Source organism: Sardina pilchardus, chromosome 5, assembly GCF_963854185.1.
Source record: "Sardina pilchardus chromosome 5, fSarPil1.1, whole genome shotgun sequence".
Taxonomy (NCBI): Eukaryota; Metazoa; Chordata; class Actinopteri; order Clupeiformes; family Clupeidae; genus Sardina; species Sardina pilchardus.
The window spans coordinates 20,516,608-20,543,253 of record NC_084998.1 but is presented as its reverse complement, the minus strand read 5'-3'; the positions used below and the strand labels follow the sequence as shown (position 1 = coordinate 20,543,253).

The 26,646-nt window shown below is 40.0% G+C and overlaps 1 protein-coding gene across 1 annotated transcript; it reads left to right on the top strand.

Moving 5' to 3' along the window:
* The first annotated feature begins 727 nt into the window (after nt 1-727).
* On the top strand, nt 728-2,972 carry LOC134080796 (trace amine-associated receptor 13c-like). Its single transcript, XM_062537406.1, has 2 exons — nt 728-935; nt 2,161-2,972. The coding sequence occupies exons 1-2, from the start codon at nt 728-730 to the stop codon at nt 2,970-2,972; spliced, it is 1,020 nt and encodes a 339-aa protein (XP_062393390.1).
* Nucleotides 2,973-26,646: the final 23,674 nt, after the last annotated feature.

Genomic DNA, 26,646 nt, shown 5'->3' with positions numbered 1-26,646 from the left:
ACAAAACACACATAATGATCTTTAAATATGACTTTTATCTTACATGGGTGATTGAGTTCTAATGTAACAATTTAAGAGTTTAAGATTAATTATTCTTATTATTATTACCTATTTTTAAGGCAACACATTATTCTTTTGTATGTCTTTATTGAGTGATTTGAGTTAAAGTTGAGAAAATGCCTGAGAATTAAATGTTCAAATTAAGGAGATGAAATCAAGTTTTTTAAATTCAATAATCAGTTATATTCTACTTCTGAAGAATCATCAGCACGTATGAGTGAGGGGGTACTCACGGTATTACAAAAAAACTAAGGGGGTACATAAGACAAAAAAGGTTGGGAACCACTATATTGGGGCCTAGACTATACTGTGGTCCCCAATCTTACGCCGTCTTTTACCAATAGGGGCTCTTGAGCCCTCTACACCAAAAAAGGGAGAACCAACTAACCAAAACCTGTGCCTATACACTTTCCTCTACACATTTTGTGTTACAAAGTGTAAATCTGTCTGACTTCAAAAGACATCAACAGTTGGCATTGGAGTATGGCTACTGATGTCACATGTGAAGGAGGAACTTTCATACCGTACATGCATAAAAGCTGGAGTCCTCCGCTCATCACTTCACAGACATATGGTTCTGTCACATCTTACTCATTTATTGAATCACTGAGTTTTAAATGCATTTGATTTCCACACCTATGCTATATTTTACTGTCATTTTACATTTATGGAAATAAGTGGCTCTGTGGAACAAAATGTACAATATTGCTTTCCGTCAAACAACGTATCCTGCCTTAAAGAGATACGATCTCGATCTGAAATTATAATTCTGTACAGTTTCTTTGCAGCACTTTCGCTGTGTACTGTGTTTTTAAACCTGCTTGTGATCATCTCCATCTCCCACTTCAAGCAGCTTCACACTCCCACTAACCTGGGGCCGGTTTCCCGATAACGTTCACTCTTAGCGAGCTACGAAGACTCCAAAGGTATAACTTACCAAAGTTGTTTACCTTTCTAGTCGTGGTTCCCGAACTATCACTTAGGAGTCTTCTTACGAAAAGCTCCTTACGTCCGACGTATAAGGCACTGTCCACCATGAAGGTGCTGAATTAGGTGACATCGATTGCTCAGAAATCGATTTTTTATTTCACGCGGAGGCTTGACAGACTTATGAAAGCGTTCTTTGCACCAAAACCATTGCTTATAATAGCCTATCGCCCCCACAACATTCACGCAACTTCAACGTGGATGAACTTATTAGCACACAATGATAAAAAACGTAGTCTAGAAATTAAATGATCTACGTAGGTAAGTAGGTTATGTTTTCATCTGGGTTTGTTTGTTGGTGTGTTAGTTTGTTTCCCGCATGGATAAAAAGATTCGAACGCTTCATGTTTGAAAGCAGACGTCTGCGCTCTCTGAGTGCTTTTCTAGTTTGTTTGTTTGTCCGTTTGTTTGCAAGATAGGCTAACTCTAAAAGTTAAAGATGGATTTCGATAAAATTTCCAGGGAAGATCTGAAATGACCCAAGGAAGAAACTATTTAATTTTGTGAGTGATTCGTATCACCGTCTGGATGCAGGAGGCGTAGCTACATGTGTTTGCTTGGGGGAGGTTTGTGCTTTTCTCGTTGAAATAGGCTATGTAGACTTTTTTTTAATCACAGCTGATTGACCAACATCCTCATTCAGTATTGTGTGCCTTTGGTTAACATTAAACATGACAGCAAGCCCGCACATTAGGCCTAAACATTGTAGGACGGTGGGGGGAAGCAAAGAATAAAGCGCTTTAACTATTTTTAAATGCGTGCACGTTTCATATTTGCATGAAAACATTTCCAGAAACTATTTTCTAAATTAGCATGCTTACATAAAATCATTGGCGAACCAAAATAGTGATTTTGTATCATATGAGTTGCATGCGTAACGGAAATTGCTGTAGGGTACAGTGGCGGCGACTAGCGTCGCGAGTCGAAACATTGCTAAGGTGCAGCTAAGAGAGGTCTGAGAGTGCTCCAGACCACTCTTACCAACGAACGACGTGCGAAAGACATTCGTAGCAAAGAAGGTTTCGGGAAATGCGTGAGGTACTTAAGGTAGAGCTTAAGATAGAGGTTACGAACTACGTAGCGTTAAGAAGGCTTCGGGAAACCGGCCCCTGCTCATCCTCTCTCTTGCTGTGGCAGACTTTGTTGTTGGGGTTTTTGTGATGCCTATCGAAAGTGTCAGATTAATTGACAACTGCTGGTATTTTGGTGTAACATTTTGTTCATTATTTCCATTCATTATTTACATAGTTGTCTCTGCCTCACTTGGTAATTTGGTTTTCATATCAATTGACAGGTACATAGCTGTAAGGGATCCACTGAGGTATCATTCCAAAGTGACAAACCGAAAAACTCTGTTCTGTATATTCCTCAGTTGGTTTTGGGCCGTGCTATATGCTGTGATTAATTTATATGATCATATGAATCACCCAGTTGTTTACAGTTCATGCTATGGCCATTGCATAGTTGTCATTGACTACACACTCGCCATCATTGATCTCATCATTACTTTTCTTAGTCCATGCACCGCCATGATTACTTTGTATATCAGAATCTATATCACAGCCAGAAGACAAATAACACTCATATCTACTGCAACTTTCAACGTATACCACTCCACCGAAAATGAGCTAACGACAGCAAAGAAATCCGGACATAAGGCTGCAAAGACTCTTGGCATTGTTGTTTTCATGTATTTAATTTGCTGGATTCCGTATTATATTTCTCTCCTCACGGAGAGCAGTGTATCCACATCCTCACTCATGTTCAATGTATTCAGCTGGTTCACGTACATTAATTCTTGTATAAATCCTGTAATTTACGCTCTCTTCTATCCATGGTTCAAAACATCAGCACAACACATCTTGACCCTTAAAATACTCAACCCATCATCATCTCTTAAAAACTTGTTTCCAGAGAATCAATAGTTTAATAAGACTCTGTGACTATTCATGTTTAAAGTTTCTATTGTTATATTGAATGTTTCTACAGTAATTGAAACATATATAAATGGTGCTTGTTTCACAGATTGTGAAAATGGCGTATATCAAGAGTTTCAATGGTGGCTACACTGCCTGGTCAGCTAAAAAGAAGCTGATTCCATTTTTACATTAAAATGGGCCTTTTATTGTGACAGGACAGCAGAGAGAGTGGCAGGAAGGGATCAGGAAATGACCCATGCCGGCCTTGAACCCAGGTACCCTTGGGCACGTGGACCCAAACATGGTATGGGTGCTGTGACCAGTCGTGCCACAGGATTCTCTTGATGAGCACGCCTAATTCCCTGTTTAGCTGGTTGTGTACCAACTATGGTTAACAAGCGTTTAGGGCTTATAGAATAGATGCAGACTGAACACTCTATGAAAGTACGGCCCTAGATGTTTCACTTTAGTGTTAGCTAGTCATTTGTGACTAACATTTAATTGTCCCTCTATCACCCTTTGTTAGCTGTCATCAAGCACATCAATGAAGTTTCAAAATCATAAAGCAGTGACTAGTATACTCTGCTTTCATGCTGTGGGCATGTCTGCTGACTGTGTTGGAGCCACATTTAAACAGGGCGAATGTGTTGCTCCTCTTAACTATCCAACCACATTTGTTCCGACCATTTTGTAAATTAACTATTTCTAACAAAGTCCTTATACTGTAAGTCCCTCCATTCTGAGGCCCTCTTGGTAACCGCCCCCATTCAAATGAACTCCAACTCCAAATGTGGCCCAATTAGACGACAATTGTTTTGGAATCAGTAGATGTTCCTCTCCAGCAACAGTAAAACCATCCACCAAAGCCACTGCGAATACGAAATAATGCCACTTAAAAATGACTGAAATTTAGAGGGATGAAAATTCTGCTTACAGTGGTGTAGATAACCCCCCAGTGCACCTTTTGGTCTTTAAAACTATGCTACTTAGGCTCTATGGAAATATAAAGCGTATGTTCATATCTTTATCAGGATAATCAGGGTAGAAATGGCAATTTCAGTCATTTTCAGCCATGAAAGAAACAGCTGGAGGGTTTTAACACTAGAAGCGCCGGGCCGTTCTGACCCACTTATACCTAGAAGCGCCGCGCCCCGGTCATTTGACCGCTTTGTTGTCAATGCCGCAGTGATGTCTGTAGCCTAAGATCATGTCCACACATAGCAAAACAATCCCCCCCCCGGTTAGACGTGTATGGGGGAGGGGGAATGATCGGTTTCAAATAAGCTATGTTTGCAATGGATAGTGTGTTATGTATAGACCCCGAAGCCATTTGCTTTGAGAATAACGGCTGACTGATGAAGTTAGTGGCTGGCTAGCTGGCTCAGCCAAAACCTAAATGCTGCAGCCGCCAAAGTTTTCATGGCTGATAATGGCTTTAGTTGCCACTTCATGTCTACAGAACATGCAATTGAGTCCTGCCTATCGTAGCAACGAGCACAATACTGATGTGGTGTATCCAGTGGGAATCGTTTATAGGCTATCGTTTATTTATCGCGTGTGTCTCTATGATATAATTATTTTTAGATGCAAAAAGTCTAACTGGCTTAGCCAAAGTTTGTCAGATGGCGGCTCAATTTGGCTTAGAAAATTATTGGCAGGCGAAATTATTTTTCGCTAATGGTAAACAGTATTGTGATTCATCCGTTTATTTCAGATAGTTTGTTATTAAAAACCATTAACAAAAAATAATTGTTCGTCGACGTTGAAAAACGGTCAGTGAATTCAGTAATATGAGCTGCAAAATGTCCTGCCGAGTTGTGAACACGGGTCCCCTGCGTAGCAGTCAAGGGAGTTAACGTTGCGCCACTTGACATTTTGTAATCTGTCGAATTTTGAAATAGGATACTGTAGGTCTTTGGCGCGACGTAACTCAGTCAGTCCAGCAAATATGTAAGAAAATGCTTATACATTAGTCTGAGCTTTAAAAGATAGCCTACAAATAGAAGATAAGATATACAGCTATGGATGTACGTAGGCATACGCGCCCTATGTACATAAATAGGCTATGACGAATTTCAACTGAAAATATTTTTTACACATGTAGGCCTGCCTAATAGAACAACGTCGCAACGTTTTCAAAACAAACTCGCATTTTACCACTGTAAATCGCCTCCATAGACTATGCCATGTAAATGAAAAATAGTTATTCAAATAAATCACATATATAATACATATTGCACATATAAACTATATGTTTTATGGTAAAAATATTATTCTCATGCCCGACTGACAGGAAACCCTTGCGACATTTGCTGTGAGAAAAGAGAATAGCAGCCTGGACAAACATGGCCGAACGCGAGACAGCATAGTGTTGTCACATTTGAGCGCAAAATAGCTCTAAACTAGCATGTACAAATTCTGGGTGACAAAACACGCGTATTTAGGAAAAGTCGTGAACGTAGGGTCCTGGAATTGAATCGAGTGAAAAGATTTTTTTTTTTGTAATCACTGCGGTCAAAAGACCGCAGCCCGGCAGTTCTAGGTATATCTAGGTCAAACCATGGAGGTATTATAAGAACTGGAGAGAGGGACTAAGTCCCGCCCCCATTCATTTCAATGGCCGATGCTAGGCTAGCTACTTCAGCCAAAAAAGTTTGAAATTGGCCGCAGCCATCTTTGAGTAAATGGCGTTCCATGGGTGTCCATTTCCGTCACCAGCTAGAATGAGCCAATTAGGTTCCACGTTACAACGAGACAACATAGGTACATCGTTGATGAAGATTGGAGAGTGAGAGAAGGTGTTCGTGAACGCGCTCCTATCGTTACAGGCGCAAATGTATTTAATTATTTGAGTTGGGATGGTGGTGGAGAAGTTTGCCCCTTGTCTCGAAATCCTATAATGTAATATTCATATGTCAAGATATAGATATTGAGCAAGAATTCACTTAGCATACACATAAATATGATCCCCACAGTAAATGCTTTGAACTGACTGTAGCCGTTATGTGCGCAATAGGCTGTCTACCCGACGAAAATGACTCTTAATAAGTATGGGATGTAAGAAACGTGTGGATACCAGATATGCTATTTGTGCTGCACCCAGTGTGAATTTGCAGTTTAAACCTACATTTGTAGACAAACGAAATGAAACCAACGCATATTATAGGCTTACCGGTAGAAGCGCGCATCCATGTGTTATGTTTCGAGCAGCATGCATTTTAAGTCTGCTGTCACTGTCGGAAACTTTTGCCGTTATCTACTGTAGGCTGTGACCCCCAACGCTGCCTTGTTATGAACTAGGCTACAGGTCTGCAGCTGAGCGTTTTAAAATAGTTTTCATAGCCTAGCCTACACGACAGCGAGTAGGTTAACTAGAAATGCAATTCCAAGGAATTACCAGTGCATGAAAATGCAAAAATAGATAGATAATGTAGATATGGTTACTAAGGTGTAGCTAGGGTAAACATGGTGGTTGCATAGTTTACAGAGAGTTGATAGTGTGAAGGTAGACAGTTTAAAGATGAAACATTCCAGTTCTAACTTAACTAATGATTTCTATTCATGTTAAAATGTTGATTAGCTAACTTAGCTAATGATTTCTAGCAGTTACGCTAAAAATGCTAATTATGCTAGCAATGCTAACTTTACTAACAATGCTAACCAGGTTGATTAGCTAACTTAACCGATGATTTCTAGCAGTAATGCTAAAAATGCTAACTATGCCAACAATGCTAAATTTGCTAACAATGCTAACCAGGTTGATTAGCTAACTTAGTTGATGATTTTTTGCAGTTATGTTAAAAATGCTAACAATGCTAACTATGCCAACCATGCTAACTAGCTAACTTGCTAGTGAGGACTTTTATTTTGAAACATTTGTTGCTAGGGTATCCATGGTGGCCACTATCAGGAAACAAGAAGTTACTGCAGTATAATCATGTTGGTTGCTATGGAAACAGTCATAAACACTTAATTTTAATGGTTGCTATGTTGGTTGCTAGGTACATGGAGGTTTCATGTAGTTGACTGGAGGCATAGTGGGTGATAACTGACAGTTGGAATGGTTGAACAGTTCAACAGTTGAGTAGTTTCAATGGTTAAATGATTTAATAGTGTATTATTGCAGTGAGGACCTTTATTTTGAAACAGTTGTGGACAGAGGAAGTAGTGAAACAGTATCTGTAGTCTTAATGAGATTGTATGCTTAAAGCCTGAGACAGAAGGTGCCTCTCATAGCGTTTACGCGTCCTCTCTCGCTCCTCACTGATCTACATAAAGAATGATGGAGCGGCAACAATGGGATAGTCTAGCCCTTCTTCTATCTTTCTTTATGTAGATCATTGAGGATCGAGGAGCGAGGGAGGACATATAAACGCTGCTTGAGAGGGACCCACAGTAAATACTTTAAAAGTTGTATGTAGATAGTCTAATTAATGTTGATAGATAGAATGTTTAATGGATGTTGATAGGCAGATTGTTTAATAGATATTGATTGACAGTTTAATGGGTGGATGAGTGAATGGTCTGAAGAAGATGAATGGATAGAAGGTTGGATGGAATGTGCCTTATATTCTTGTTAAGAGAGACACTGATACAGCTCTCTGAGAGTAGTTGACACAGGTGTAATCAATTTAACTGGCTAGTCTTAAGAGAGCCAGAGTAGGCCTACTCTTAAAGCCTGAGACAGAGTAAATAATTTAAAAGTTGAATGTAGATAGTCTAATTAATGTTGATAGACAGAGAGTTTAATGGATGTTGATAGACAGATTGTTTAATAGATGTTGATAGACAGTTTAATGGGTGGATGAGTGAATGGTCTGAAGAAGATGAATGGATAGAATGTTGGATGGAATGTGCCTTATATTCTTGTAGAATGGAGAGACACAGCTCTCTACTGAGAGTAGTGGATACAGATACAGGTGTAATCAATTTAACTGGCTAGTCTTAAGAGAGCCAGCCTGAGACAGAGTAGATTGTTTAAAAGTTCAATGTAGAGCGTCTAATTGATGTTGTTGATAGGCAGACTGTTTAGAATGGGTGGATGAGTGAATGGTTTGAAGAAGATGAATGGATATAAAGTTGGATGGAATTAGGAGGACTTATTTTGATACTGTTGTGCGCAGAGGATACAGGGGAACAGAATATGTAGTCTTCAGAGAGGAGCCTGAGAGAAACTGACAGTTGGTGCCCAGGTGGCTGACCAGCTGGGGTAACATTCTAATTGCTGCCGTGATGTCATAATGAGCAATGTTAAGTCTATGGGGAAATTGTTAATAGTTTTTATCTAATAGTTCAAAAAATATAAAAGTGACAAAGTTGAAAAGTCATAGCACACCTGTCCTAGTTTGAATGAAGTTTCTACGTTAAATGGTTCAAGCTCAATTGCGTGCGTTAGAAGAAGAAGTGGAATAACTAGAAATGCAATTCCAAGGAATTGCCAGTGCATGAAAATGCAAAAATATATAGATAGATAATGTAGATATGGTTACTAAGGTGTAGCTAGGGTAAACATGGTGGTTGCATAGTTTAAAAACAGTTGATGTGTGAAGTTAGACAGTTAGACAACATTCCAGTTGTAACTTAACTAATGATTTCTAAAAGGTATGTTAAAATGTTATCTAACTATGTTAACAATGATAACCAGGTTGATTGGTTTACTTAGCTAATGATTTATAACAGTTATGGTAAAAATGCTAACAATAATAACAATGTTAACTATGTTAACAATGTTAACCAGGTTGATTAGCTAACCTAGCTAATGATTTCTATCAGTTATGCTAAAAATGCTAACTATGCAAACCAGGTTGATTAGCTAACTTAGCTAATCATTTCTAACAGTTATGCTAACGATGCTAACTAGGTTGATTAGCTAACTTAGCTAATCATTTCTAGCAGCTATGCTAAAAATGCTAACTATGCTAACCATGCTAACTAGGTTGATTAGCTAACTTAGCTAATCATTTCTAGCAGCTATGTTAAAAATGCTAACAATGCTAACTATGCTAACCATGCTAACTATGCTAACTTGCTAGTGAGGACTTCTATTTTGAAACATTCGTTGATAGGGTATCCATGTTGGCCACTATCAGGAAACAAGAAGTTACTGCAGTATAATCATGTTGGTTGCTATGGAAACGGTCATAAACACTTAATTTTAATGGTTGCTATGTAGGTTGCTAGGTACATGGAGGTTTCATGTAGTTGACTGGAGGCATAGTGGATGATAACTGACAGTTGGAATGGTTGAACAGTTCAATAGTTGAGTAGTTTCAATGGTTAAATGATTTAATAGTGTATTATTGCAGTGAGGACTTTTATTTTGAAACAGTTGTGGACAGAGGAAACAGTTAACAGGATATGTAGTCTTCTGAGAGACTGTATGCTTAAAGCCAGAGAAACTGACAGTTGGTGCCCAGGTGGCCAGCCACCTGGCGTAAGATTCTAATTGCTGCCGTGATGTCATAATGAGCAATGTTAAGTCTATGGGGAAATAGCTCAATGTTAAATCTATGGGGAAATCGTTTTTTAATTCATAGTTTAAAAAGTATAAAAGTTACAAAGTTGAAAAATACAAAGCACACATGGCATAAGCAAGACCTACGCAACAACGTTTGAATGAAGTTTCTACGTTAAACGGTTGAAGCTGAATTGCGAGCGTTAGAAGAAGAAGAATAAGAAGCCTAGGAAGAACAGTACAGTGCATTTTCATGCACTGTAATAACTAGAAATGCAATTCCAAGGAATTACCAGTGCATGAAAATGCAAAAAAAAGATAGATAATGTAGATATGGTTACTAAGGTGTAGCTAGGGTAAACATGGTGGTTGCATCATTTACAGAGAGTTGATAGTGTGAAGGTAGACAGTTTAAAGCTGAAACATTCCAGTTCTAACTTAACTAATGATTTCTATTCATGTTAAAATGTTGATTAGCTAACTTAGCTAATGATTTCTAGCAGTTGTGCTAAAAATGCTAATTATGTTAGCAAGGCTAACTTTACTAACAATGCTAACCAGGTTGATTAGCTAACTTAACCGATGATTTCTAGCAGTAATGCTAAAAATGATAACTATGCTAACAATGCTAGATTTGCTAACAATGCTAACCAGGTTGATTAGCTAACTTAGTTGATGATTTTTTGCAGTTATGTTAAAAATGCTAGCTATGCTAACAAAGCTAACCATGCTAACTAGATAACTTGCTAGTGAGGACTTTTATTTTGAAACATTTGTTGCTAGGGTATCCATGGTGGCCACTATCAGGAAACAAGAAGTTACTGCAGTATAATCATGTTGGTTGCTATGGAAACGGTCATAAACGCTTAATTTTAATGGTTGCTATGTTGGTTGCTAGGTACATGGAGGTTTCATGTAGTTGACTGGAGGCATAGTTGATGATAACTGACAGTTGGAATGTATGGAAGCATATGAGTTCCATAATTCAAATGAGAATGCATTCTGCAATATGCAATTCTAAAAGACATTACATTAGGCAATTGCTAATTCATTATGCAATTTAATATTACAATTTGCAATACTTTCTTTCAAACTGCATTTTAATATACAAAGTGACAATGCAATCATCAAATCAATTTGATTTATTTTGGTTAAAAATTTGAATAAACATGGATTGAATTGCATTCCATTTTGCCATGGTACTTTAGTCTCAAAATTCAAATGGCAATTCATTTTGCATTTCAATTTTCAATATTCAGTTTCATCTTTTAATTGTCAATTACTTTTGCAATGTAATGTTCAAAATTCAATGTAGAATTGAATTATTTTTTATTTTTTTAATTTTTGATTTTTTTTTAAAAATGTTTTTTAAAAAAATATTGAAAACATTTTGAATATTTTTTGGCAAAAAGTTTTGCCCGGTTTGCAGAAATAGCGCCCCCGTTATTGCATAGCACTTTGTCACGCTCTTTGTGTCTCAAAATTCAAATGGCAATAGACCTCTGAAGTTCGCCTACAAAAAAGCCACCATCTTTGCCCAAACAAAGAGATCCGGTATCTTGAGATTTTTTCTATGGGAAAATAACATGGGGATTTTCAATTATCGCACCTGTTAAACACTTGCGGGGATGATGACATTAGAAATGCAGACGTTTTTCGCTACACAGTTTTGTCCACTGCCGTCTAGTGGATACTGTGATCTTCGGTAGGTGAAGACGGCACACTTTGATCTTTGCTACCCCAGAGCTAACTTACCATGCAACTTGCCATAGGCAGTTAGCTTCAATTAACTCCCGGATCTCCTTATATGGGCAAATATAGCAGCTTTGGATCCTTTTTGTAGGCGAGCTTCAGAGGTCTATGGCAAACGCGATTCCAAAACACTTTGCAATCTGTCAGTCTCCCATCACCCATGGCGGGAACTACGTCACGTCCGTGTTTATCTCGCATTGGTCAGTCTTCTCTTTAAGGCGGGTCTTGGGCAGGGCGGCTGACGGCCTCCAGGTAGAGAAGATAACGTACAAGAGAAATTGTCGCTGACACAGTAGCCTACTGTTGGAGGTGATGGGCAAGAACAGTCGCTCAGCTACTGAGGGAGGCAGGCGTGTGTGTGCGCTTGCGGATACCTTGATCCGACCGTACGCCACCCCCTCCAGGAGCGTGTATCAGGGTGAAGCGTGAAAAATAGCACACAGGTAGCCAGGGGAGCTGATCGAGGGAGCTGGCAGCCCAGGGCCCTGGAGCTCATATCTGGGTGCAGCGTTTGCTCCTCTCAGCCCGGAGGACTGCTCCAGATTAACGACCATAGACAGTAAGATAGGCTACTGACAGGGCTAACACAGGGCTACTAACAGGGCAGGGCTGTTAATGACAGGGCAACATCGTTTCATTCACACTCAGGCACTCCTGGTCTGACCACGACCGTCCAGCTGCAGCCTGCACTGTCAGAAAGGAAGCGTAGCCACGTCCTGAGATATCGATGGCTTTGCCCCAAACGAGGAACGTACATCGTTCTTTTCACAAATACACCATATTTGTAAGCAAATAAAGTGGTTTACTTAAGATTACTCAGCGTTTTATCAACGTTTGGTCAGAACCGGAAAGCAAGCGTAGTCACTTGCTGAGATATCGATGGCTTTGCCCCAAACGAGGAAGTAGTTTTTCACTGATCGTTGATAAGAATGTAGCACAAATTAGCAAGTGCATCTTTTAATAGGTGTCTACGTTTTATTTTTATAACGTAGCACAAATGTATTACATTCGTCAATGTTGACGTTTTTCAGTTATAGTTTTGGATGTTGAATGTTTGTACAAACAACAATCCAGTGGGATGATCACGTCTCACCGAGTCTCGCAACCGATTCCCTACCACCGCCGTCATGTCATCCGGCACAAGCTTCCTTGGTACACTGCTGTCATAAGGATTACGGTTCCCCATTGACTCCCATTGATTCTGACTGTCAGAATCAATGGGAGTCAATGGGGAACCGTAATGCTTATGACAGCAGTGTACCAAGGAAGCTTGTGCCGGATGACATGACGGCGGGTTCCCTACCGGTGCAGCGAGAATATTTTCGCGGACCAAACGTTGATAAAACGCTGAGTAATCTTAAGTAAACCACTTTATTTGCTTACAAATATGGTGTATTTGTGAAAAGAACGATGCACGTTCCTCGTTTGGGGCAAAGCCATCGATATCTCAGGACGTGGCTACGCTTCCTTTCAGACAGTGCAGGCTGCAGCTGGACGGTCGTGGTCAGACCAGGAGTGCCTGAGTGTGAATGCAACGATGTTGCCCTGTCATTAACAGCTCTGCCCTGTTAGTAGCCCTGTGTTAGCCCTGTCAGTAGCCTATCTTACTGTCTATGGTCGTTAATCTGGAGCAGTCCTCCGGGCTGAGAGGAGCAAACGCTGCACCCAGATATGAGCTCCAGGGCCCTGGGCTGCCAGCTCCCTCGATCAGCTCCCCTGGCTACCTGTGTGCTATTTTTCACGCTTCACCCTGATACACGCTCCTGGAGGGGGTGGCGTACGGTCGGATCAAGGTCTCCGCACGCGCACACACACACGCCTGCCTCCCTCAGTAGCTGAGCGACTGTTCTTGCCCATCACCTCAAACAGTAGGCTACTGTGTCAGCGACAATTTCTCTTTTATGTTGTCTTCTCTACCTGGAGGCCGTCAGCCGCCCTGCCCAAGACCCGCCTTAAAGAGAAGACTGACCAATGCGAGATAAACACGGACGTGACGTAGTTCCCGCCATGGGTGATGGGAGGCTGACAGATTGCAAAGTGTTTTGGAATCGCGTTTGCCATTGCCATTTGAATTTTGAGACACAAAGAGCGTGACAAAGTGCTATGCAATAACGGGGGCGCTATTTCTGCAAACCGGGCAAAACTTTTTGCCAAAAAGTATTCAAAATGTTTTCAATATTTTTTTAAAAAACATTTTAAAAAAAAAATCAAATAAATTAAAAAATTAAAAAATAATTCAATTCTACATTGAATTTTGAACATTACATTGCAAAAGTAATTGACAATTAAAAGATGAAACTGAATATTGAAAATTGAAATGCAAAATGAATTGCCATTTGAATTTTGAGACTAAAGTACCATGGCAAAATGGAATGCAATTCAATCCATGTTTATTCAAATTTTTAACCAAAATAAATCAAATTGATTTGATGATTGCATTGTCACTTTGTATATTAAAATGCAGTTTGAAAGGAAGTATTGCAAATTGTAATATTAAATTGCATAATGAATTAGCAATTGCCTAATGTAATGTCTTTTAGAATTGCATATTGCAGAATGCATTCTCATTTGAATTATGGAACTCATATGCTTCCATAGGAATGGTTAAACAGTTAAATAGTTGAGTAGTTTCAAAGGTCAAATGATTTAATAGTGTATTATTGCAGTGAGGACTTTTATTTTGAAACAGTTGTGGACAGAGGAAACAGTTAACAGGATCTGTAGTCTTAATGAGATTGTATGCTTAAAGTCTGAGACAGAAGGTGCCTCTCATATAGCGTTTACGCGTCCTCTCTCGCTCCTCACTGATCTACATAAAGAATGATGGAGCGGCAACAATGGGATAGTCTAGCCCTTCTTCTATCTTTCTTTATGTAGATCATTGAGGATCGAGGAGCGAGGGAGGACATATAAACGCTGCTTGAGAGGGACCCACAGTAAATACTTTAAAAGTTGTATGTAGATAGTCTAATTAATGTTGATAGACAGAATGTTTAATGGATGTTGATAGGCAGATTGTTTAATAGATATTGATTGACAGTTTAATGGTGGATGAGTGAATGGTCTGAAGAAGATGAATGGATAGAAGGTTGGATGGAATGTGCCTTATATTCTTGTTAAGAGAGACACTGATACAGCTCTCTGAGAGTAGTTGATACAGGTGTAATCAATTTAACTGGCTAGTCTTAAGAGAGCCAGAGTGTACTCTTAAAGCCTGAGACAGAGTAAATAATTAAAAAGTTGAAGGTAGATAGTCTAATTAATGTTGATAGACAGAGAGTTTAATGGATGTTGATAGACAGATTGTTTAATAGATGTTGATAGACAGTTTAATGGGTGGATGAGTGAATGGTCTGAAGAAGATGAATGGATAGAATGTTGGATGGAATGTGCCTTATATTCTTGTAGAATGGAGAGACACAGCTCTCTACTGAGAGTAGTGGATACAGATACAGGTGTAATCAATTTAACTGGCTAGTCTTAAGAGAGCCAGCCTGAGACAGAGTAGATTGTTTAAAAGTTGAATGTAGAACGTCTAATTGATGTTGATAGGCAGACTGTTTAGAATGGGTGGATGAGTGAATGGTTTGAAGAAGATGAATGGATATAAAGTTGGATGGAATTAGGAGGACTTATTTTGATACTGTTGTGCACAGAGGATACAGGGGAACAGAAAATGTAGTCTTCAGAGAGATTGCCTGAGAGAAACTGACAGTTGGTGCCCAGGTGGCTGACCAGCTGGAGTAAGATTCTAATTGCTGCCGTGATGTCATAATGAGCAATATTAAGTCTATGGGGGAAATTGTAATAGTTTTTAACTAATAGTTTAAAAAGTATAAAAGTTACAAAGTTGAAAAGTCATAGCACACATGTCCTAAGTAAGACCTACGTAACGTAGTTTGAATGAAGTTTCTACGTTAAACGGTTCTAGCTGATTTGCGTGCGTTAGAAGAATAACTAGAAATGCAATTCCAAGGAATTACCAGTGCATGAAAATGCAGAAATAGATAGATAATGTAGATATGGTTACTAAGGTGTAGCTAGGGTAAACATGGTGGTTGCATAGTTTACAGAGAGTTGATAGTGTGAAGGTAGACTGTTTAAAGATGAAACATTCCAGTTCTAACTTAACTAATGATTTCTATTCATGTTAAAATGTTGATTAGCTAACTTAGGTAATGATTTCTAGCAGTTACGCTAAAAATGTTAATTATGTTAGCAATGCTTACTTTACTAACAATGCTAACCAGGTTGATTAGCTAACTTAACCAATGATTTCTAGCAGCAATGCTAAAAATGCTAACTATGCTAACAATGCTAACCAGGTTGATTAGCTAACTTATTTGATGATTTTTTGCAGTTATGCTAAAAATGCTAACTATGTTAACAATGCTAACTATGCTAACCATGCTAACTAGCTAACTTGCTAGTGAGGACTTTTATTTTGAAACATTTGTTGCTAGGGTATCCATGGTGGCCACTATCAGGAAACAAGAAGTTACTGCAGTATAATCATGTTGGTTGCTATGGAAACGGTCATAAACGCTTAATTTTAATGGTTGCTATGTTGGTTGCTAGGTACATGGAGGTTTCATGTAGTTGACTGGAGGCATAGTGGATGATAACTGACAGTTGGAATGGTTGAACAGTTCAATAGTTGAGTAGTTTCAATGGTTAAATGATTTAATAGTGTATTATTGCAGTGAGGACTTTTATTTTGAAACAGTTGTGGACAGAGGAAACAGTTAACAGGATATGTAGTCTTCTGAGAGACTGTATGCTTAAAGCCAGAGAAACTGACAGTTGGTGCCCAGGTGGCCGGCCACCTGGCCTAAGATTCTAATTGCTGCCGTGATGTCATAATGAGCAATGTTAAGTCTATGGGGGAAATTGTAATAGTTTTTAACTAATAGTTTAAAAAGTATAAAAGTTACAAAGTTGAAATATAGCCGCAAGCGGCGATGGCGGGCCCGAGCACCAGCGGTGCGGAGACCTGTGAGATTTTGAAATCTAACAAAGCAACATGTGCGTGTTGGTGGGCATGTGCATGAGCAACACACATGCCCACCAAATTTGGTCAATTTTCCTGAATGTATGTGTCAGCCACAACAGACAATATGCTAGGTAGCGCTATAGAGTCCCTAAGCCACACCCTAGACCAGAGCTCTATCTCTGACTATCGATAGCAATAACGCTAGACAGACACAGACAGAGGGGGTAGAGACAAATGGATCAATAGAATAGAATATACACTTTTTTGATCCCGTGAGGGAAATTTATTTCTCTGCATGTAACCCAATTTAACCAAATTAGTGAACACACACAGCACACAGTGAACACACAGTGAGGTGAATCACACACTGACCCAGAGCAGTGAGCTGCCTGCCCAACCAGCGGTGCTGGGGGAGCAGTGAGGGGTTAGGTGCCTTGCTCAAGGGCACTTTAGTGGTGGACTGGTTGGCGATTGAACCGGCAACCTTCCAGTTACAAGCCCCAAGCCCTAACCAGTAGGCCACGGCTGCCCAGAGGGAAGGAGGGAGGGAGGAAAGAGGGAGGGAGGGAGGGAGTGTGTGTGTGTGTGTGTGTGTGTGTGTGTGTGTGTGTGTGTGTGTGTGTGTGTGTGTGTGTGTGTGTGTGTGTGTGTGTGTGTGTGTGTGTGTGTGTGTGTGTGTGTGTGCGCGTTTGTGTGCGCGTTTGTGTGTGTCTGTGTGCGCGCGCGCGTGCGTGCGTGAGAGAGAGAGAGAATGACGGGGGAGGGGTGAGAGAGTGTCTGTGAGTCTGTGTAGAGAATTAGCAGGGGACGAGAGAGACATGCAGCTGAGAGAGAGAGCACCTACTCCTGCTCAGCTAAATGGATGGAGTATATGACACATGCAAACACAAATAAACCTAAATACTCACTTACTGTGAACATGGCTAAAGTCAAAATTTCAAAATTGCAGCATAGGTTGATATGATTATAATTATTCGTCAACTCGCTTCAAAATATTTTAGATAAAGCTGTGTCCACCACAATCATTAATGCACTTTCAAAAAACACAAACAACACCAAATTCAAAACTTTGCATATGACTGTCACTACAAACACACTAACTAATACTCCATCAAATTTCATCCAAATTAGTCACTGTTTTCTACCTATAACACCAACTTTTTGTTTCTTTTACAAGACACCTAGATTCAAACCTTCGCCATTTCAATATACTTTTGTATACTTTTATTTAATATACTATATCAGAGCAGTGAGCTGCCTGCCCAACCAGCGGCACTCAGGGAGCAGTCAGGGGTTAGGTGCCTTGCTCAAGGGCACTTCAGCTGTGGACTGGTCAGGGATCGAACCGGCAATCCTCCAGCTACAAGCCCCAACCCCTAACCAGTAGGCCACGGTTGCCCAGAGGGAAGGAGGGAGTGTGTGTGTGTGTGTGTGTGTGTGTGTGTGTGTGTGTGTGTGTGTGTGTGTGTGTGTGTGTGTGTGTGTGTGTGTGTGTGTGTGTGTGTGTGTGTGTGTGTGTGTGTGTGTGTGTGTGTGTGTGTGTGTGTGTGTGTGTGTGTGTGTGTGTGTGTGTGTGTGTGTGTGTCTGTCTGTCTGTCTGTCTGTCTGTCTGTGTGGAAAGAACGGGGGAGGGGAAGCAATGCAGCTGTGAGAGAGAGAGAGAGAGAGAGAGACCCACAGACAGATGGGGTGGAGACAAATGGATCAATAGAATAGAATATATACTTTTTTGATCCCGTGAGGGAAATTCATTTCTCTGCATGTAACCCAATTTAACCAAATTAGTGAACATACACAGCACACAGCGAACACACAGTGAGGTGAATCACACACTGACCCAGAGCAGTGAGCTGCCTGCCCAACCAGCGGTGCTGGGGGAGCAGTGAGGGGTTAGGTGCCTTCCCCAAGGGCACCTTAGTGGTGAACTGGTCGGGGATTGAACAGGCAACCCTCCAGTTACAAGCCCCAAGCCCTAACCAGTAGGCCACAGCTGCCCAGAGGGAGGGAGGGAGGGAGGGAGGGAGGGAGGGTGTGTGTGTGTGTGTGTGTGTGTGTGTGTGTGTGTGTGTGTGTGTGTGTGTGTGTGTGTGTGTGTGTGTGTGTGTGTGTGTGTGTGTGTGTGTGTGTGTGTGTGTGTGTGTGTGTGTGTGTGTGTGTGGGTGTGGGTGTGTGTGTGTGTGTGTGTGTGTGTGTGTGTGTGTGTGTGTGTGTGTGTGTGTGTAGCCGCGCGTGTGTCAATGTGTATGTGCTAATAAGAGAGTGCGTGCGTGTGTGAGCTGCAGGAGAGAGGGGAAGGAGAGAGACCTCCAGCTGAGAGACAGACAAAGAAGGGCAGAGAGGGGGGCGATAGCAAAAAGCCCACCATGGGCAAATTTGAAATAAACAAATAACTCACTTTCTGTCAACATGGTTAAAGTCAAAATTACAGCATAGGTTGATATGAATATGACTATTCGTATACTTGCTTCAAAATATTTTAGGTGAAACTATGTGTCAACTACGATCATTAATGTGCTATTGAGTGACACAATCAACACCACATTGAACAACATCAAAACTTGTATATGACTGTCACTACAAACACACTAACTAATACTCCATTAAATTTCATCCAAATTAGTCACTGTTTTCTGCCTATAACACCAACTTTTTGTTCCTTTTATAAGACACCTAGGTTCAAACCTTCGCCATTTCGATATACTTTTGAAATTCAAAATTCTGGTCGCAATTTCTCTTGGGCAACCCCTCAAGATCATTTTACTGATGAAATGACATAATTTCGATAATCCGTCTAGGAGAAGTATTTCAAAATGCATGATGTGCAAAAATCAGAAAATCTCATATAATTCAAATTCTTTTAATATTTACTATATAGTTTAAATGTAAAACTTGTTCAGATTCATACAACACACATGTCCACCAAATTTGGTTCAATTCCGTGAATGTATGTGTCAACAACAACAGACAGCGCGCTAGGTGGCGCTATAGAGTCCCTGAGCCACACCCTAGGCCAGAGGTCTGTCTCTCAGTAGAGGCATCAATTCTACAGCTAGCTGCCAAATTTCAAGAGTTTTAGAGCATGCCAAGTTAGTGAAAAAGGGCAAAAAAGTTAAGGGTAAGAGGAATAGAAGTATAATAATAATAATAAATATAGCCGCAAGCGGCGATGGCGGGCCCGAGCACCTGCGGTGCGGAGACCTGTGACATTTCGGAATCTAACAAAGCAACATGAGGCGTGTTGGTGGGCATGTGCATGAGCAACACACATGGCCACCAAATTTGGTCAATTTTCTTGAATGTATGTGTCAACCACAACAGACAACGCGCTAGGTGGCGCTATAGAGTCCCTAAGCCACACCCTAGGCCAGAGCTGTTTTTCACTAGCGGCAGTAATAACACACAAGCTCATGAAATTTGATTCATTTTTGTGAATGTAAATGTCAACCCAAAACGGCTAACACGCTAGGTGGCGCTATAGAGTCCCTAAGCCACACCCTCAATAGCGATCGCAATAACACATGTGTCCACCAAATTTGGTTCATTTTCGTGAATGTATGTTTCAACCACAACAGACAACGCACTAGGTGGCGCTATAGAGTCCCTAAGCCACACCCTAGGCCAAAGCTCTGTCTCTGACTAGCGATAGCAATAACACATAAGTCCACCAAATTTGGTTCATTTTCATGAATGTTTGTGTCAACCACAACAGATAACGTACTACTAGGTGGCGCTATAGAGTCCCTAAGCCACACCCTAGGCCAGAGCTCTGTCTCTGACTAGCGATAGCAATAACACATAAGTCCACCAAATTTGGTTCATTTTCGTGAATGTTTGTGTCAACCACAACAGATAACGTGCTACTAGGTGGCGCTATAGAGTCCCTAAGCCACACCTTAGGCCAGAGCTCTGTCTCTGACTAGCGATAGCAAAAACACATAAATCCACCAAATTTGGTTCATTTTCGTGAATGTTTGTGTCAACCACAACAGATAACGTGCTACTAGGTGGCGCTATAGAGTCCCGAAGCCACACCTTAGGCCAGAGCTCTGTCTCTGACTAGCGATAGCAAAAACACATAAATCCACCAAATTTGGTTCATTTTCGTGAATGTTTGTGTCAACCACAACAGATAACGTGCTACTAGGTGGCGCTATAGAGTCCCGAAGCCACACCTTAGGCCAGAGCTCTGTCCCTGACTAGCAGAAGCAATTCCACATGTAGCTGCCAAATTACATCCAATTTATAACCTATTTTCTGCTTATAACACCAACTTCCTGTTTCGTAATAAGACGCCATAATTCAAACCTTCGCCATTTCGATATGCTTCGAAAATTCAAAAATCTGTTCGCAATTCCTCTCGGGCAAACCCTCAAGATCCTTTTACTGCTCATATGACATGATTTCGATAAACCGTCTAGGATAAGTGTTTCAAAATACATGATGTGCAAAAATCATAATCATAATCATAACTCAAATTTGTTTAAGATTCACTATGTAGTGTAAATGTAAAAGTTGTTTAGATTTATACAACACATCTGCCTACCAAATTTGGTTCATTTTCATGCATGCACATGTCAACCACAACAGACAGCGCGATAGGTGGTGCTATAGACCCCCTGAGCCACACCCTAGGCCAGGGCTCTGTCTCTCAGTATCAAATGCAATTCTACATATGCCTGCCAAATTACAAGAGTTTTGGAGCATGCCAAGTCGGTGAAACGGCCAAACGGGCTAAGACGAAGAGAGAATAATAATATTGTGTGTGTGTGTGTGTGAGTGTGTGAGTGAGTGAGTGAGTGAGTGAGTGAGTGACCAGGAGTCCCTAAGCCACACGCTAGGCCAGGGCTCTGTCTCAGACTAGAGGTGGCAACACACAAGGCAAAGACAAATTTTTATGAGGATTAGAACTTGGGTCTTACTCAGTCAGTCCCCAATTCAATCACAAAAATGACTTAACCTGAATAAAATCTTTATACACATGATCTTTTTTTTACCTTTTACTTTGCATCACACTGTCATTCTTGACTCTGTGTGTGTGTGTGTGTGTGTGTGTCTGTGTCTGTGTCTGTGTCTCTGTGTGGAGAGCGGGGGAGGAGAGAGAGACATCCAGCTGGGAGAGAGGGGAAAGTGTGAATAACTGTGGGGGGAAGGAAAGAAACAAGGAGGGGGAGAGTGGGTGAGCCACAGTGAGGGAGCGGCTAGGTAGTTCTGTGTGTAACACGCGCGGGCAGCAAGGAGCGGATAGGAGAGACCATAGTCATATGAAAACCTAAATAACTCACTTTCTGTTAATGTGCTTTACGTCGAAATTGCAGCATAGGTTGATATGATTATCATTATTCATCAACTCGCTTCAAAATATTTTAGCTAAAACTGTGTCCACCACAATCATTAATGCGCTTTTAAAAATCACAAACAACACCAAATTCAAAACTTTGTATATGACTGTCACTACAAACACACTAACTAATACTCCATCAAATTTCATCCAAATTAGTCACTGTTTTCTGCCTATAACACCAACTTTTTGTTCCTTTTATAAGACACCTAGGTTCAAACCTTCGCCATTTCGATATACTTTTGAAATTCAAAAATCTGTTCGCAATTTCTCTTGGGCAACCCCTCAAGATCATTTTACTGCTAAAATGACATGATTTCGACAAACCGTCTAGGAGAAGTGTTTCAAAATACATGATGTGCAAAAATCAGAAAATCTCACATAATTCAAATTCTTTTAATATTTACTATATAGTTTCAATGTAAAAGTTGTTCGGATTAATACAACACACATGCCCACCAAATTTGGTTCATTTTCGTGCATGTGTGTGTCAAACACAACAGACAGCGCGGTAGGTGGCGCTATAGACCCCCTGAGCCACGCCCTAGGCCAGGGCTCTGTCTCTGAGTATCAAATGCAATTCTACATATGCCTGCCAATTTACAAGAGTTTTGGAGCATGCCAAGTTGGTGAAACGGCCAAACGGGCTAAGAGGAAGAGAGAATAATAATAATAATAATAATAATAATCTGAGCAAAAACAATAGGGCCTTGCACCTACGGTGCAGCCACTTTCAGTGGCCGCACCTCGGTGCTCGGGCCCTAATAATCTGAGCAAAAACAATAGGGCCTTGCACCTACGGTGCAGCCACTTTCAGTGGCCGCACCTCGGTGCTCGGGCCCTAAAAATACAAAGCAGGCATGGCATAAGCAAGACCTACGCAACAACGTTTGAATGAAGTTTTTACGTTAAACGGTTGAAGCTGAATTGGCTGCGTTAGAAGAAGAAGTTTAACTAGAAATGCAATTCCAAGGAATTACCAGTGCATGAAAATGCAAAAATAGATAGATAATGTTGATATGGTTACTAAGGTGTAGCTAGGGTAAACATGGTGGTTGCATAGTTTACAGAGAGTTGATGGTGTGAAGGTAGACAGTTTAAAGATGAAACGTTCCAGTTCTAACTTAACTAATGATTTCTATTCATGTTAAAATGTTGATTAGCTAACTTAGCTAATGATTTCTAGCAGTTGTGCTAAAAATGCTAATTATGTTAGCAATGCTAACTTTACTAACAATGCTAACCAGGTTGATTAGCTAACTTAACCGATGATTTCTAGCAGTAATGCTAAAAATGCTAACTATGCTAAGAATGCTAGATTTGCTAACAATGCTAACCAGGTTGATTAGCTAACTTAGTTGATGATTTTTTGCAGTTATGCTAAAAATGCTAACTATGCTAACAATGCTAACTATGCTAACTAGCTAACTTGCTAGTGAGGACTTTTATTTTGAAACATTTGTTGCTAGGGTATCCATGGTGGCCACTATCAGGAAACAAGAAGTTACTGCAGTATAATCATGTTGGTTGCTATGGAAACGGTCATAAACACTTAATTTTAATGGTTGCTATGTTGGTTGCTAGGTACATGGAGGTTTCATGTAGTTGACTGGAGGCATAGTTGATGATAACTGACAGTTGGAATGGTTGAACAGTTAAATAGTTGAGTAGTTTCAATGGTCAAATGATTTAATAGTGTATTATTGCAGTGAGGACTTTTATTTTGAAACAGTTGTGGACAGAGGAAACAGTTAACAGGATCTGTAGTATTAATGAGATTGTATGCTTAAAGCCTGAGACAGAAGGTGCCTCTCATATAGCGTTTACGCGTCCTCTCTCGCTCCTCACTGATCTACATAAAGAATGATGGAGCGGCAACAATGGGATAGTCTAGCCCTTCTTCTATCTTTCTTTATGTAGATCATTGAGGATCGAGGAGCGAGGGAGGACATATAAACGCTGCTTGAGAGGGACCCACAGTAAATACTTTAAAAGTTGTATGTAGATAGTCTAATTAATGTTGATAGACAGAATGTTTAGTGGATGTTGATAGGCAGATTGTTTAATAGATATTGATTGACAGTTTAATGGTGGATGAGTGAATGGTCTGAAGAAGATGAATGGATAGAAGGTTGGATGGAATGTGCCTTATATTCTTGTTAAGAGAGACACTGATACAGCTCTCTGAGAGTAGTTGACACAGGTGTAATCAATTTAACTGGCTAGTCTTAAGAGAGCCAGAGTGTACTCTTAAAGCCTGAGACAGAGTAAATAATTAAAAAGTTGAATGTAGATAGTCTAATTAATGTTGATAGACAGAGAGTTTAATGGATGTTGATAGACAGATTGTTTAATAGATGTTGATAGACAGTTTAATGGGTGGATGAGTGAATGGTCTGAAGAAGATGAATGGATAGAATGTTGAATGGAATGTGCCTTATATTCTTGTAGAATGGAGAGACACAGCTCTCTACTGAGAGTAGTGGATACAGATACAGGTGTAATCAATTTAACTGGCTAGTCTTAAGAGAGCCAGCCTGAGACAGAGTAGATTGTTTAAAAGTTGAATGTAGAACGTCTAATTGATGTTGATAGGCAGACTGTTTAGAATGGGTGGATGAGTGAATGGTCTGAAGAAGATGAGTGGATAGAATGTTGAATGGAATGTGCCTTATATTCTTGTAGAATGGAGAGACACAGCTCTCTACTGAGAGTAGTGGATACAGATACAGGTGTAATCAATTTAACTGGCTAGTCTTAAGAGAGCCAGCCTGAGACAGAGTAGATTGTTTAAAAGTTGAATGTAGAACGTCTAATTGATGTTGATAGGCAGACTGTTTAGAATGGGTGGATGAGTGAATGGTTTGAAGAAGATGAATGGATATAAAGTTGAATGGAATTAGGAGGACTTATTTTGATACTGTTGTGCACAGAGGATACAGGGGAACAGAATATGTAGTCTTCAGAGAGATTGCCTGAGAGAAACTGACAGTTGGTGCCCAGGTGGCTGACCAGCTGGAGTAAGATTCTAATTGCTGCCGTGATGTCATAATGAGCAATGTTAAGTCTATGGGGGAAATTGTAATAGTTTTTAACTAATAGTTTAAAAAGTATAAAAGTTACAAAGTTGAAAAATACTTTGCCCACATCGCGTAAGTAAGACCTTCGCGACATAGTTTGAATGGAGTTTCTACGTGAAGCGGTTGAAGCTGAATTGCGTGCGTTAGAAGAAGAACTAGAAATGCAATTCCAAGGAATTACCAGTGCATGAAAATGCAAAAATAGATAGATAATGTAGATATGGTTACAAAGGTGTAGCTAGGGTAAACATGGTGGTTGCATAGTTTACAGAGAGTTGATAGTGTGAAGGTAGACAGTTTAAAGCTGAAACATTCCACTTCTAACTTAACTTATGATTTCTATTCCTGTTAAAATGATAACTATGGTAACTATGATAACCAGGTTGATTGTTAACTTAGCTACTGATTTCATGCAGTTATGGTAAAAATGTTAACTATGCTAACTATGCTCACAGTGCTAACCAGGTTGATTAGCTAACTTAGCTAATGATTTCTAGCAGTTATGTTAAAAATGCTAACTATGCTAGCAATGCTAACTATGGTAACAAGGCTAACCAGGTTGTTTAGCTTACTTAACTGATGATTTCTAGCAATAATGCTAAAAATGCTAACAATGCTAAAATTGCTAACAATGCTAACCAGGTTGATTAGCTAACTTAGCTAATCATTTCTAGCAGTTATGCTAAAAATGCTAACTATGCTAACAATGCTAACTATGCTAACCATGGTAGCTAGCTAACTTGCTAGTGAGGACTTTTATTTTGAAACATTTGTTGCTAGGGTATCCATGGTGGCCACTATCAGGAAACAAGAAGTTACTGCAGTATAATCATGTTGGTTGCTATGGAAACGGTCATAAACGCTTAATTTCAATGGTTGCTATGTTGGTTGCTAGGTACATGGAGGTTTCATGTAGTTGACTGGAGGCATAGTTGATGATAACTGACAGTTGGAATGGTTGAACAGTTAAATAGTTGAGTAGTTTCAATGGTTAAATGATTTAATAGTGTATTATTGCAGTGAGGACTTTTATTTTGAAACAGTTTTGGACAGAGGAAACAGGATATGTAGTCTTAATGAGATTGTATGCTTAAAGCCTGAGACAGAAGGTGCCTCTCATATAGCGTTTACGCGTCCTCTCTCGCTCCTCACTGATCTACATAAAGAATGATGGAGCGGCAACAATGGGATAGTCTAGCCCTTCTTCTATCTTTCTTTATGTAGATCATTGAGGATCGAGGAGCGAGGGAGGACATATAAACGCTGCTTGAGAGGGACCCACAGTAAATACTTTAAAAGTTGTATGTAGATAGTCTAATTAATGTTGATAGACAGAATGTTTAATGGATGTTGATAGGCAGATTGTTTAATAGATATTGATTGACAGTTTAATGGGTGGATGAGTGAATGGTCTGAAGAAGATGAATGGATAGAAGGTTGGATGGAATGTGCCTTATATTCTTGTTAAGAGAGACACTGATACAGCTATCTGAGAGTAGTTGATACAGGTGTAATCAATTTAACTGGCTAGTCTTAAGAGAGCCACAGTGTACTCTTAAAGCCTGAGACAGAGTAAATAATTTAAAAGTTGAATGTAGATAGTCTAATTAATGTTGATAGACAGAGAGTTTAATGGATGTTGATAGACAGGTTGTTTAATAAATGTTGATAGACAGTTTAATGGGTGGATGAGTGAATGGTCTGAAGAAAATGAATGGATAGAATGTTGGATGGAATGTGCCTTATATTCTTGTAGAATGGAGAGACAGCTCTCTACTGAGAGTAGTGGATACAGATACAGGTGTAATCAATTTAACTGGCTAGTCTTAAGAGAGCCAGCCTGAGACAGAGTAGATTGTTTAAAAGTTGAATGTAGAGCGTCTAATTGATGTTGATAGGCAGACTGTTTAGAATGGGTGGATGAGTGAATGGTTTGAAGAAGATGAATGGATATAAAGTTGGATGGAATTAGGAGGACTTATTTTGATACTGTTGTGCGCAGAGGATACAGGGGAACAGAATATGTAGTCTTCAGGGATATTGTAAAGCCTGAGAGAAACTGA